This window comes from Erpetoichthys calabaricus, chromosome 4, assembly GCF_900747795.2.
Source record: "Erpetoichthys calabaricus chromosome 4, fErpCal1.3, whole genome shotgun sequence".
Classification (NCBI taxonomy): domain Eukaryota; kingdom Metazoa; phylum Chordata; class Cladistia; order Polypteriformes; family Polypteridae; genus Erpetoichthys; species Erpetoichthys calabaricus.
Window position 1 is genome coordinate 333,078,728 of NC_041397.2, and position 14,462 is coordinate 333,093,189.

Below are 14,462 nucleotides of genomic sequence, written 5' to 3' on the forward strand. Positions count from 1 at the left end.
TATCTATCTATCTATCTATCTATCTATCTATCTATCTATCTATCTATCTATCTATCTATCTATCTATCTATCTATCTATCTATCTATCAAGAGAAGACTGCATGAAAGTAAATCCAGAGGGTGCACTGCAAGGTGCAAGCCATTCATAAGCCTCAAGAATAGAAAGGCTAGATTGGACTTTGCTGAAGAACATCTAAAAAAGCCAGCACAGTTCTGGAAAAACATTCTTTGGACATATGAAACCAAGATCAACCTCTACCAGAATGATGGCAAGGAAAAAGTATGGAGAAGGCGTGGAACAGCTCATTATCCAAAGCATAGCACATCATCTGTGTGATGGCTTGGGCGTACATGGCTGCCAGTGGCACTGAGACACACTCGTGTTTATTGATGATGTGACATAGGACAGAATTCTGAGGTGTTCAGAGACATACTGTCTGCTCAAATCCAGCTAAATACAGCAGTCAAATTGATTCATGATACAGATGGACAATGACCCAAAACATACAGCCAAAGCAACACAGGAGTTTATTAAAGAAAAGAAGTGTAAAATTCTTGAATGGCCAAGCCAGTCACCTGATCTTAACCCAACTGAGCAGGCATTTCACTTGTTGAAGACTAAACTTCAGACAGAAAGGCCCAAAAACAAACAGCAACTGAAAGCCGTTGCAGTAAAGGCCTGGCAGAGCATTAAAAAGGAGGAAACCCAACATCTGGTGATGAAGACTTCAGGCTGTCATTGCCAGCAAAGGGTTTTTAACCAAGTATTAGAAATGAACATTTGATTTCCAGTTATTTAATTTGTCCAATGACTTTTGAGCCCCTGAAATGAAGGGATTGTGTTCAAAAATTGCTTTAGGTGCCTTACATTTTTATGCAATCGCTTTGTTCACCCCACTGAATTAAAGCTGAAAGTCTGCACTTCAACTGCATCGGAGTTGTTTCATTTAAAATTCACTGTGGTGATGTACAGAACCAAAATGAGAAAAAAAGTTGTCTCTGTCCACATATTTATGGACCTAACAGTATTTACTATTGATGTTCCTTTGGCCCACGTGGAGCACTTTGCACTTTTCCAGGCCAACCTGCCTTTTCCAGGAGTTCACCCAGTTTGGAAAGTTGTCCATTTCTTGTTTCTGCTGCCTCCTCAGTGCCTGACATCACTCATCACATGATAGATAGATAGATAGATAGATAGATAGATAGATAGATAGATAGATAGATAGATAGATAGATAGATAGATAGATAGATAGATAGATAGATAGATAGATAGATAGATAGATAGATAGATAGATAGATAGATAGATAGATAGATAGATAGATTCTCTCTGTAAAGAAATAGAAACAAAAACCTTTTTTTGAAGAACTTCCTTTTTCCTTCTAAAATCCCACTCACTAACATTCAACAGGAAATTACCAACAACAGGAATGTCAATCAACATCAATATAAATGTAACTTGTTACTGATTCATACAAATACACAACACTCCTTTCCCCCAGTTTTAAATATCTTTGTAACGTTTTGGCCTAACAAGAGCTCTACGGGGCCTTAGTGACACCATAGGCTGCTGGGCCTTAGTGACACAACAGGTTTACCAGTTTCAGGGGTTGGTGTCACTACTGCATCATTATCTGTAGTAGATTCAAACGAAGTTGATATTTTTGGGCTACTAGGAGGCTGCATTGACTCTGCTTCAGGCACTGGTCCTTCATCCATCATCCGCTCTTAAAGCTGATCAACATGGCGACGGCAAATGTGTCCACCTTCTGTTTGCACACGGTAAGACACAGGGCCAGTTGCCTCTTGCACTACTGCTGGCATCCATCGTGGTTCTCCTACAAAATTGCGTGCATATACTGTCTGTAAGGGTCGAAATTGCCTAAACACACTCCCCTGCTTTTGTGCTAGTTCCTCTTGCTTCATATGCATGTCAGCTTGAAAGTCTGGGTGAAGGCGATCAAGTGCAGTGGTCAGTCGTCTTTTCATTAGCAACTCTGCCGGACTCTTCCCTGTGGAAGAGTTGGGCATGGTGTGCTGAGATAGCAAAAATCTTGCAAGGCGTGTTTGCTAATTACCAGCTATGATTCTCTGTAGAGCATCCTTTGTTGTCTGTTCCATTCTCTCTGCTTGTCCATTTGAGGATGGATGATAGGAGGCCGTTGTCACATGCCGGATCCCATTTCTTTCTGTGAACTCTTTGAATTCAGCAGATGTAAATGCCGCACCGTTGTCTGAGACAATAATATCTGGCAATCCATGTGTAGCAAAGATAAGGCGCAAAGTGTCGATGGCAGCATTTGCAGACATGGAAAGTAGAAGAGACACCTCCAGCCACTTGGAATGGGAAACTACCAAAATAAAGAAGACCTTTCCTTGAAATGGTCCAGTAAAATCAATGTGGATCCGAGACCAAGCCTTAGTTGGCCATTCCCAGGGATGAAGTGGTGCCCTTGATGGTGCATGCCGTGACTGTTGACATGTTGTACAACACTTTATAGTTTTCCCTATTTGTCCGTCCATTCTTGGCCACCATACATAACTTCTAGCCAGAGCCTTCATGTGGACTATGCCAGGGTGGGAGTCATGAAGTAGTTTAAGTACATCCTCCCATGCTAAAACAGGTACTACAACGCGACTACCCCATAAAACACAACCCTTGTGAGTTGAAAGTTCATTACGTCTATTGGCAAAGGGTATGAGATCATCACCTGGGACTTCATGGGGCCAGCCATGCAAAAGCCAGTGCAGCACACGAGACAGAACTGGATCCTTCTGAGTAAGTGCAGCAATTTGGGTAGCATGAATAGGTGCATTAGGCACAGACTCCAAGAGCAGAACCTCAAGAGGAGGTGGTGTATCAGCCATAGGATGTGCTATAGGCAAGCGGCTCAAGGCATCGGCGGTTGTCAACTCTTTTCCTGGTCTGTAGCACAACTGATAGTTGTATGTACCCAACAAGAGACTCCAGTGAAGCATACGAGGTGAGAAGATCTGTGGCATGGGTTTAGAATGATGTAGAAGACCAAGGAGCGGCTTGTGGTCTGTGCAAATTGTAAACTGACGCCCCTGCAAGAACTGATGAAATTTTTTTACACCAAAAATAACAGCAAGAGCCTCCTTATCTATTTGACCATAATTGCATTCAGTGGCCAACATTGTCCATGAAGCAAAACTAATTGGGGACTCCATACCATTCATTTACTGAAGTTGATTAATTAAAGTAAATTTATAACAAACAATAAACTCAGGTATTCACAAGAAAGACAAAATAAAAACAAAAATGTCTGACTTGGGTATTGCGGTCGCACTGAAGTGCTATACAGCTGGCAAATTGCTGTTGACATAAAGGAGCCCCAGTCAAGTTTCTTGACACACTTCTGCTGGATGATTTGTTGGCTGAAAGTGCCCGGTGTTGATGTGACAAAGCAGAAATCTAAAACAATGAAATCTTGTGAACACAAACATGAAAGCAGAAATGGAGAAACAATCAGACAGTCGGACCTGTGGCGACTTTAAAGGATTGAGGGCTGCTCCCTCTAGTGGACACTCTCCATATGCCACATGTGGTATATCTCAGCAGTAAAGGTTGATTATAAAAGAGGCAAGAAAAAATTAAATACATTAAAAACATAGAAATAAAACAGCTGAAGAGATGAACTTGAATGTTATTACTAGCTAACATCAATTCATTTTTCACTTCAATTCGGAGGCACATATAAAATGCACAAAGACTTTATTTTTCTTCACCCGTGACCCACAGGCAATACACAGTCCACAAGCACTATAAAGCACAGTAAACACAGCAACAACCTTTTTACCACCACTCCTCCACAAGCGTAGTCCTCCTCTTCCTCCTGACCTTGGTCTCTGAGTTCTGGTGGCTGGCCCTGTTTATAGCCCACCCGGAAGGGTTCCAGGTGCTTGACCACCTGGTCCTAACTGCACTTCTGGGTGGGGCCGAAGATTCATCCAGCCAGGCTGTTGAAACCAGACAGCCCCCCCTAGCGGCCACCCTGGGCCCCAACCAGGCTGTGGAGGACTGCGGGAGGCTGCCACCAAGCGACCTGAGCTGTCCATGGCTGCTCCCCCGGAACATAAGCAGCAGGGGCGTCCCTGCCGGGCATGGGACCCGGCTGTCTGCCACACAACATTATCCAAAACTGATTCATTTTTCATTTGTTTTTGATAATTCCTCTGTCTCCCTTTCCCCACAGGTGTCATCCTTGACAGGACTTTATCCTTTCAGTCCCACATCAGTAACATCTCAGGGTCTCCGTATTTCCACTTGTGTAAAGTTAATCGTATTTGCCCCCCAGTCCCTCACTCCCCACACCACTGCTCTCCTCATTCATAGCCTTCTCACTTCTCGTCTCCATTATTGCAATTCCCTTTTCTTTGGACTTTCTCGCAAATCTCTTTATAAGCTTCAACTGGTTCAGAATTCAGCTGCCCACCCGTATCATTACTCGAAACCCCTTTACTCACCACATCACTCCCAGTTTGCAGCAGCTTCATAGGCTTCCAGTTCAGTTCCGAATTCAACTCAAAATTCTTCAGTTAACTTTTAAGGCTCTCCACAACCTCGCCCTCCATATCTGTCTGACCTCCTCCATGTTGCCATTCCCTCCCACACCCTTAGATCCTCTTCCTCCATCCACTTGACTGTCCCCTTCGTCCGTCTTACCACCAGCTCTGGAACTCACTACCACCTGAGTTAATAATAATAATAATAATAATTCATTACATTTATATAGTGCTTTTCTCAGTACTCAAAGCGCTATCCACACAGGGAGGAACCTGGAAGCAAACCCACAATCTTCCACAGTCTCCTTACTGCAAAGCAGCAGCACTACCACTGTGCCACCTGTGAGGACGTAAAACTCCTCTCCTGGAGAGGAGGGTCCGCCGGATAGTCGAACCTCGGATTCAGGAGGAACAGTGTGGTTTTCATCCTGGTCGCGGAACAGTGGACCAGCTCTACACCCTTAGCAGAGTCCTGGAGGGTGCATGGGAGTTTGCCCAACCAGTCTACATGTGTTTTGTGGACTTGGAAAAGGCATTCGACCGTGTCCCTCGGGGAATCCTGTGGGGGGTGCTCCGGGAGTATGGAGTATGGGACCCCCTGATAAGGGCTGTTCAGTTCCTGTACAACCGGTGTCAGAGCTTGGTCCGCATTGCCGGCAGTAAGTCGAACCCGTTTCCAGTGAGAGTTGGACTCCGCCAGGGCTGCCCTTTGTCACCGATTCTGTTCATAACTTTTATGGACAGAATTTCTAGGCGCAGCCAGGGCGTTGAGGGGGTCCGGTTTGGTGGGCTCAGGATTGGGTCACTGCTTTTTGCAGATGATGTTGTCCTGTTTGCTTCATCAGGCTGTGATCTTCAGCTCTCTCTGGATCGGTTCACAGCCGAGTGTGAAGCGGCTGGGATGAGAATCAGCACCTCCAAATCCGAGACCATGGTCCTCAGCCGGAAAAGGGTGGAGTGCCCTCTCAGGGTTGGGAGCGAGATCCTGCCCCAAGTGGAGGAGTTCAAGTATCTCGGGGTCTTGTTCACGAGTGAGGGAAGAATGGAGCGTGAGATCGACAGGCGGATCGGTGCGGCATCCGCAGTAATGCGGGCTCTGCATCGGTCTGTCGTGGTGAAAAAGGAGCTGAGCTGCAAGGCAAAGCTCTCAATTTACCAGTCGATCTATGTTCCTACCCTCACCTATGGTCATGAGCTATGGGTAGTGACCGAAAGAACGAGATCGCGAATACAAGCGGCTGAAATGAGTTTCCTCCGCAGGGTGTCTGGGCTCTCCCTTAAAGATAGGGTGAGAAGCTCAGTCATCCGGGAGGGGCTCAGAGTAGAGCCGCTGCTCCTCTGCATCGAGAGCAGTCAGATGAGGTGGCTTGGGCATCTGATCAGGATGCCTCCTGGACGCCTCCCTGGTGAGGTGTTCTGGGCACGTCCAACCGGGAGGAGGCCCCGGGTAGACCCAGGACACGCTGGAGGGACTATGTCTCTCGGCTGGCCTGGGAACGCCTTGGGATTCTCTCGGAAGAGCTAGAAGAAGTGGCCGGGGAGAGGGAAGTCTGGGCATCTCTGCTCAAGCTGCTGCCCCCGCGACCCGACCTCGGATAAGCGGAAGAGGATGGATGGATGGATGGATGAACTTAAAACTCATTTGTTTAAGACGCTTTTACTCTTTGATTACAATTACTCAGTCTGATTTTAACTTCTGTATTTTACTTTTGTTTTTAATCTGTGTTTGATCTGTTGTTCGGTGTCCTTGAGTGTTTAGAAAGGCGCCTACAAATAAATAAAATGTATTATTATTAAAGTCACCGAATATCTGAAGAATTCATTGAATGCTTTCTGCTATAAGGTTTTAGATTTCTGTTTCGACAAACTGACACTGAGGACTTCCATCCATCCATTATCCAACCCGCTATGTCCTAACTACAGGGTCACAGGGGGTCTGCTGGAGCCAATCCCAGCCAACACAGGGTGCAAGGCAGGAAATGAACCCCGGGCAGGGTGCCAACCCACCGCAGGGCACACACACACACAGGACAATTTAGAATCGCCAATCCACGTAACCTGCATGTCTTTGGACTGTGGGAAGAAACCCACGCAGACACAGGGAGAACATGCGAACCCAGACGGGTCTCCTTACTGTGAGGCAGCAGTGCTAACCACTCTGCCACCATGCCACCCCACTGTGGACTTCACACCAACAAATTATTCAGCAGAAGTGTGGCAAGAAACTTGACTCGGCTCCTTTATAAGTCCAGAGCCTCAGTGTGACTGACAAATCAGAACGTTTCTTTGTTTTTAGTGTTTCTGGCAAATATCTGAGGGTTTGCTGTTTTCTTACGATGTCAATTTATTTAAAGCCTAATTTAGCCCTGGGGACAAATGATGGTCATCTTGTCTGTGTCTCTATCTGTCTGTCTGCCTGCAGCTGCTGTGGACAGTAGGCGCTCCAGCTCTCCATACCCAACACTACAGACTCAGGGCTCAGAGAGTCTTTTTGCTGCGTGGAAAACTCTTCGCAGTGGCACAGCCCTCAGTTATTCTTCTTTCTTCCTCTCTCTCTGTCCGTCTCTTGGTCTTTGTCTCCTTCTCTCCTCCCAGCAGGCTTCATCCACCTTCCACCCGACTCCGGCAACTTCTTTTATGTTGGCCAACCTGGAAATGCTTCTGCTCTTCCACCCTCATGGTCCACAAGCACTTCCAGGTAAGGCAGAAACTCCATGCAATTTGGCTCCTCAGTCCTTGCAGCGCCCACTGGCAGCACCCATGGCACCCAAAAGGGCCGAGGTAAAGAACTCCAAGTACCATGATGCCCAGTAGGGATCCAGGGTGCTGTTGCAACCCAGGGGAGCTGCCATCTAGTGTTCTGGGGGAGGCAGTGCCCTAAAGAAGCTGCCATGCTCCATCTCTTGGGCGCCTCGGCTGTCCCTTACACTGCGTTTGTCCCAATTTACCAAAGTTCTGCAGCTTTTTCATAGGATGGTTCTGGCAATAAGTGCGACACGTGTACAAATAATTCCACAGACCAAATATCTTCATTTTAAAAGTTTTAGTAAAATTTTAAAAAACAGTTCACACAAAAACAGAGAAAACTGCTACTACAGAGAAGCTCTTGTTTAAAATAAGTTCTGTTTAAGGCTCATTTCTGAAAGTTTGGCCATACAGCCGTACTTTAGGCACGTTAAGTAAGGTCGAAAAACTGCACAGCAAACACATCTGGCAGTCCATGCTAGGAGTGCGACTCGCGTCCACACTGACCGAATTAACTGTGATTTACAGATCTAGCGGAGTCTGAAAGGGAGTAAAACAACTCAGAGTGCTTTACAAGACTATCAAAATATTAAAATAAGATTAGGCAATACTAAATAACAAAGAATAAAGTTAGGTCCGATGGCCAGGGAGGACAGAAAAAACAAAAAAAAAACTCCAGACGGCTGGAGAAAAAAACAAAATCTGCAGGGGGTCCAGGCCACGAGACCACCCAGCCCCCTCTGGGCATTCTAGCCAACATCAAAGATCCCAAACAGTCCTCAGCGGTTTCAGGCTTCTAAAAGGACGATGATGATGATGTTCATGTGGACCTCTGGCCTTCAATCCATCAGTGTAGGGGTGGCCCAGTGCTTTGATCGGGTGGCGCAGATCTCACAGAAAACCGGAAAAAGAACAAGAGAGAAACAATGAATTAGTACGGATTGTGGAGCCATGAAAAAACGATAATACAATGCATACACAAAATTTCAGGGTTACACGAAAATAACACCATGAGAAAGCCATCTTAAAATAAATAACGGGGTTTTAAAGTGCTCCACCGTATTAGCCTGGCAAATTTTTATCGGTAAGCTATTCCAGATTTTAATTTATTTTATATTAGGTGGCTCTGCCCGCTGCTTGCTTTGCTCTCCAAACCCTTGGTGGGCACCACATGCCATCACGTATGGGGAAGCGGATGTACAATTTAAACCGATTGTTATTTTCATGGGAATTGTTACATGTTGCATAATAGACCTAACTTTTTTACATTACAGCGAGTAATTAACCATAATAAAAAATAGTAAAACATAATAAATTGAAAGAAAATTGTATCATGTTGTGTTAGAGGTATTCGTTACATTATACTTTTTTTTTTTAATTAACACACAAATATTTTTTAAACTTACACTTTTACTGTAAAACTTCAGTAAAAACAATTTTTTGAATTAACTTTTCGACAATATCGCATTGAACTTTGATTTGACGTATAACTGCTCGTGAGCGAATATCACTTCTTTCTCACTAATCAATAAACTGGCTTTCTCGAATGTTTGTCCCTGTGATTTGTTAATCGTCATAGCAAAAGCAATTCTAATGGGAAACTGTAAATGTTTTAATATGAAAGGCCTATCAAGATCTCCTTTGGTGTCTCATGTTATCCCCTGAAGATGGACTACATTACCTTTGTTGTCGCCTGTTAAAATTTTACATGTCAGAATTGTTCAACCAATTTTCATTACAACTAATCTTGTCCTATTGCATAGCCCATCACTCAGACAGAAATTACGCAATAACATTACGATTCATCCTTCTGTCCACAGCAATTCAGCAGGTGGGAGACTGGACAATGTTAACGCTTGTAGATATCCTATGGGATATTGTAAGCCGATGTTTTCATCTTCTGCACCATCACCACCAACTGTTCCAGTGTAGTCTATTGATACGCATTTAACCAATTTGCCGTGTAACTGATCAACAATTTTCACATTAATTTGTTTGACTTCATCGTTTCTCGCTGCTAGGATTGCCTGTATGCTCATTTTTTCTTCAATAAGATTTGGACATAATACGTCTTCTTTTATTGGGATCTGAAAGTGAGGAAAACATACAAATTTATAAGAGCTGAGAGCGAAGGAACTGTGTCTGTGAAAAGGATTCACACCAGTGAGAGGTGAGAGGACCGTGAGAGGGTGTGGGCCGCGAACTGGAAATGGTGGAGAGGAGGCGGGACTTGAAAAAAATCTCTTGGCAATAGTCTCGTCTCAAGATTTACTTTTATTTAGAGAGATTCTATCTATCTATCTATCTATCTATCTATCTATCTATCTATCTATCTATCTATCTATCTATCTATCTATCTATCTATCTATCTATCTATCTATCTATCTATCTATTATATAGTGCCTTTCATCTATCTATCTAATATATAGTGCCTTTCATATCTATCTATCTATCTATCTATCTATCTATCTATCTATCTATCTATCTATCTATCTATCTATCTATCTATCTATCTATCTATCATATAGTGCCTTTCTATCTATCTATCTATCTATCTATCTATCTATCTATCTATCTATCTATCTATCTATCTATCTATCTATCTATCTATCTATCTATCATATAGTGCCTTTCTATCTAATATATAGTGCCTTTTGTCTATCTATCTAATATATAGTGCCTTTTGTCTATCTATCTAATATATAGTGCCTATCTATCTATCTATCTATCTATCTATCTATCTATCTATCTATCTATCTATCTATCTATCTATCTATCTATCTATCTATCTATCTATCTATCATATAGTGCCTTTCTATCTAATATATAGTGCCTTTTGTCTATCTATCTAATATATAGTGCCTTTTGTCTATCTATCTAATATATAGTGCCTATCTATCTATCTATCTATCTATCTATCTATCTATCTATCTATCTATCTATCTATCTATCTATCTATCTATCTATCTATCTATCTATCATATAGTGCCTTTCTATCTAATATATAGTGCCTTTTGTCTATCTATCTAATATATAGTGCCTTTTGTCTATCTATCTAATATATAGTGCCTATCTATCTATCTATCTATCTATCTATCTATCTATCTATCTATCTATCTATCTATCTATCTATCTATCTATCTATCTATCTATCTATCATATAGTGCCTTTCTATCTAATATATAGTGCCTTTTGTCTATCTATCTAATATATAGTGCCTTTTGTCTATCTATCTAATATATAGTGCCTATCTATCTATCTATCTATCTATCTATCTATCTATCTATCTATCTATCTATCTATCTATCTATCTATCTATCTATCTATCTATCTATCATATAGTGTCTTTCGTCTATCTATCTATCTATCTATCTATCTATCTATCTATCTATCTATCTATCTATCTTATAGTGTCTTTCCTATCTGTCTGTCAATCAATCAATCAATCAATCAATCAATCAATCAATCAATCATGCAGTGGCATCAAGTAACCGGTGGAGGTACTGGTCAGTGGTCACATGACATCATCAGAGGGCAGATTGTTATACTGGCGTCCATTCCAAGCCAAAACCCTGGATAGAGGGGCTTAGTGAAGGAGGTGTTGAGCCTGTGCAGGAGGGTCATTGTGTGAGAGACGCTATAAAACGAGAGAGAGCCAGCGGGCCAGTCCAGATACACGCCTAATCTGGGGCTGTAGGGCGTGTCGACTTCAGTCTGCACGTCGTTGTGTTGCACAGAGTGGTAGCTATTATTAGAACATATCAAACACCAGGACTCCTCATTCTCTCCAAGGCCACACTGCCAGTAGCATTCATTCCTGCCCAGTCCTTCATATGTGACTCCTATCCTCATACAACATCCACTGCACTCCACTTCCCAGTAGCAGCGAGTCCCCGTCAGAGCCTCTCTGCACAGAACTTGAGGACACCACTCAAATCTATCAGGATGATCAGGATATTTGATCTCGGTCTCCTTGCGTGTCACCTTCTTGTTCCCTTCAGACAGATGGAGGTGTTTGTTTGTGGTGTTGATGTCCAGTGTGAGTGGACAGAAGTCTGCAAGGAGACAGAAAAATCTGTGAGTGTGTAAAGGGACTGGGGGGCGGGGCACAGCACAGACAATTAACAAGAACCAATCAGGAGCTGCACTAACGAGACTCAAATGTGTGCTGTGGACAGTAATCTGATTGGACAGAATCTGTGGGAATTTAAAATAAAATGATGAAATTACAATAAACCACCATAAGGCCCAAGTTCTAATGGACTGTCCACACCAACCGCTGGCTTTATTAAATGACACTTTTTATTGTCACTATCCACCTCTTTCATTTAAAATCAGTCCCCTGTCACACTTCATCACTAAACTGATTTTTCCTTTCCTTGCAATAAACCCACTGATCCTCATTCTGTTCCTCCAATTCTCAGTCTTTTGCACTTTCATTGCCAGGGGCCTACTAAACATTTAGGGTTCCCAATGCAGGTCAGGGCTACACGGAATAGGACAATAAAAACAAAAATGAAAAGAAGAAAAATATTTGTAGTAGATTGTCGTAAAACTCACGACTGAGAGCTTGATGATTTACTGGCCAGTAAATAAGATGGACGTTGAGTGCTGAGGGATGTGCAGCTAATGAAGAAAATCATCATGGAGTTAACTGAAGCTACTTGGTCATTAAAGGAGACGATCCTTTCAATGGTTATGAACTTTAAAATCAAAAGACACGGGTTCAAAATAATAAGAAATGAGAAGAAGAGGAACTGAACTGGCAAAACTTGGAATACGGCGACCAGTCTTGGTCTTTTGTGAGGTCTGAATGTTCTACTTGTGTCATTCCTGGTTTTCGTCATACCTCCCACAGATGTGCATATTGGGTTAACTGGCGACTCTGAATTGGCCTGGTGTGGTTGTGGCTGTGTGAGCACCTGACTTTAGAACAATGCAGCCTGAACGGGATGAAACCGGTTTGGCAATATTATGTTAAAATCGCTTTCAATACAGTGTAGTGTGAGTAGACAGCAAGTAGAGGTGAGCCTGGAGAGGTGGAGGTACGCACTGTAGAGAAGGGGAATGGAAGTCAGTAGGAGTAAGATGGCGTACATGGGTACAAATGAGAGAGGGATGTCCAGGACTTTATAGCTTGTATATTTGCCATACAGTAATAAAACTGAAAGTTAGGTAGGGCCATGCCCCCTCCTGCTTTAGGTCATTGCAGGGTCACCCTTTGGATGTGTGGATATTTCACATTCCCAACGAAGTAAGTTATGATTGAGTCTAATTTCCTAAAAAAATGATTTGTTAATGTATATGGGGATGCTCTGAAATAGGAAGAGCAGCTTGGGAAGGACAGTGTTCTCAACAATGTTCATTCTCCCAGCTAATGTACAGTAAGGTAAAGGGTAGATCATCTACTCACGTCTTGTTTCATTTTTTCCATGAATTCAGCAAAATTTTGTTGAAAAAGAGCCTTTATGTTTACTTGTAATGTTTACCCCTCAGTATTTAAACTGATGTGCTAATATAAATGGGAAGGTGTCCAGTCCAATCTTACGTGCTTGGAGAATTCACGGGAAAAAGCACCCTTTATCAAATTGATTTAAAGTCCAGATATCTTTTGAAAATCTAGCTAATGCTTTTAGGACTGCTGGCACAGAATTTTATGGATCAGATATATACAGTACCATATCATCTGCATACAGTGATATTTTATGTTCAACTCCATCTCTGAGAATCCCGTTTATCTCTGATTGCTTCTCGAAAGTATACAGCCAACAGTTCAATGGCAATTGCAAAGAGCAAAGGTGATAAGGGGCATAAGTACCACATTCTAGTTTGAAGTTGTCTGGTCTGACATAATGTTAATACGAACTGAGGCTTCTGGACTGGCCTACAGAAGTTTGATCCATGCACATACTGTATGTTCGTGCCCAAACCCAAATTTGTGAAATGTAGTGAATAGGTAATCCCATTCAGCCATATCAAATGCTTCTTCTGCATTTAAAGATAATAAGATCTCTGGGGAGTTCAATTTAATGGGTGAATATATTATATTAAACAAACATTGAAGGTTAGAAGTTAAATGTCTGCCTTTAATAAATCCAGTTTGGTCTTGTGATTTTACAGAAGGAAGCACTTTCTCGCTTCTCCTGGTTAGAACTTGAGATTATTTTAGCATTGTTTTCCAGAAAAGAGATTGGTCTGTATGATGCACACTGTAGTAGGTCCTTGTTTTTTTTGGGAAAGGTGGTAGTTAATTCTTTTCAAAAAGTATGAGATCGAATTTTGTTGTTGTTAGCTTCTGTAACAATAGTCGAGTTAACTTATTTGAAAATGTTGTGTAAAATTCCACTGGGTAGCCATCAGGACCAGCTGCCTTGAAGTGAGTTTATAGCATCTAGTAATTCTGAAAGGCTCAGAGATTTATTCAGTTCCGCAGCACTAAGAGTATCTAGCTGTGGTATCTGTAATGAATCAAAGAACTCATTATATTGTATCTTATCTTCTTTAAACTGAACTTATAGTACTCTCTAAATGCCTAAGTTATATTTTTATGGTCGATAATTTTATCTCTGTCTGTGTTGTAAATTGCTGTTATTGCATTACGGACTTCCTGCTTGTGGATTTGTTGGGCCAAGAACTTATTGCTATTCTCTCTGTGTTCATAATAATTATGTCATGATTTAAAGATGAGGTGTTCCCTTTCTTTAGTAGTCAAGTGGTTAAATTGTGATTGCAAAACTGTCTTTTCCTATAAAATGCCTCATTTGGAGACACGGAGTATTCTAGATCTATTGTAGTGATTTCGCCGATTAACTCAAGATACCATCTTGGCTTCTGATTTATTTTTGTGAGAAAGATATGAAATGATCTATCCTCTTAAAAATGCCTTCAGAGTTTCCCAAAGTATACCTGCTGAGAACTCTGATGATGCATTTGTCTCAAGAAAATAATCAGTTTACTTGGATATGAATTCTGTACAGTTCTCATCAGCTAATGACAGGGGGTTAAGATGCCAGCTACAAGATGAGTGTGTTGAACACAGTAATTTAAGCTCCATGATCAGAGGGGCATGATCAAAGATAATAATAGCATCATACTTACAAGATTTGATAGTGGGCAAAAAATGATTATGTATGAGGAAATAATCAAATAAATGATGTACGAGTGAGAAGAAGGAGTTGGGATTTAAGAACC

At 42.0% G+C, this 14,462-nt stretch overlaps 1 protein-coding gene across 1 annotated transcript in view; it reads right to left on the reverse strand.

Moving 5' to 3' along the window:
• Nucleotides 1-7,801: 7,801 nt before the first annotated feature.
• Nucleotides 7,802-14,462, reverse strand: part of LOC114641370 (E3 ubiquitin/ISG15 ligase TRIM25-like) — a 34,320-nt gene continuing 27,659 nt past the window's right edge. Inside the window, exons 6-7 of the mRNA XM_051926732.1 lie at nucleotides 10,948-11,326; nucleotides 7,802-7,811 (exon numbers count right to left, since the gene is read on the reverse strand). Of these exons, the coding sequence (XP_051782692.1) occupies nucleotides 7,802-7,811; nucleotides 10,948-11,326 (389 nt within the window). The remainder of the gene's footprint in view (nucleotides 7,812-10,947; nucleotides 11,327-14,462) is intronic.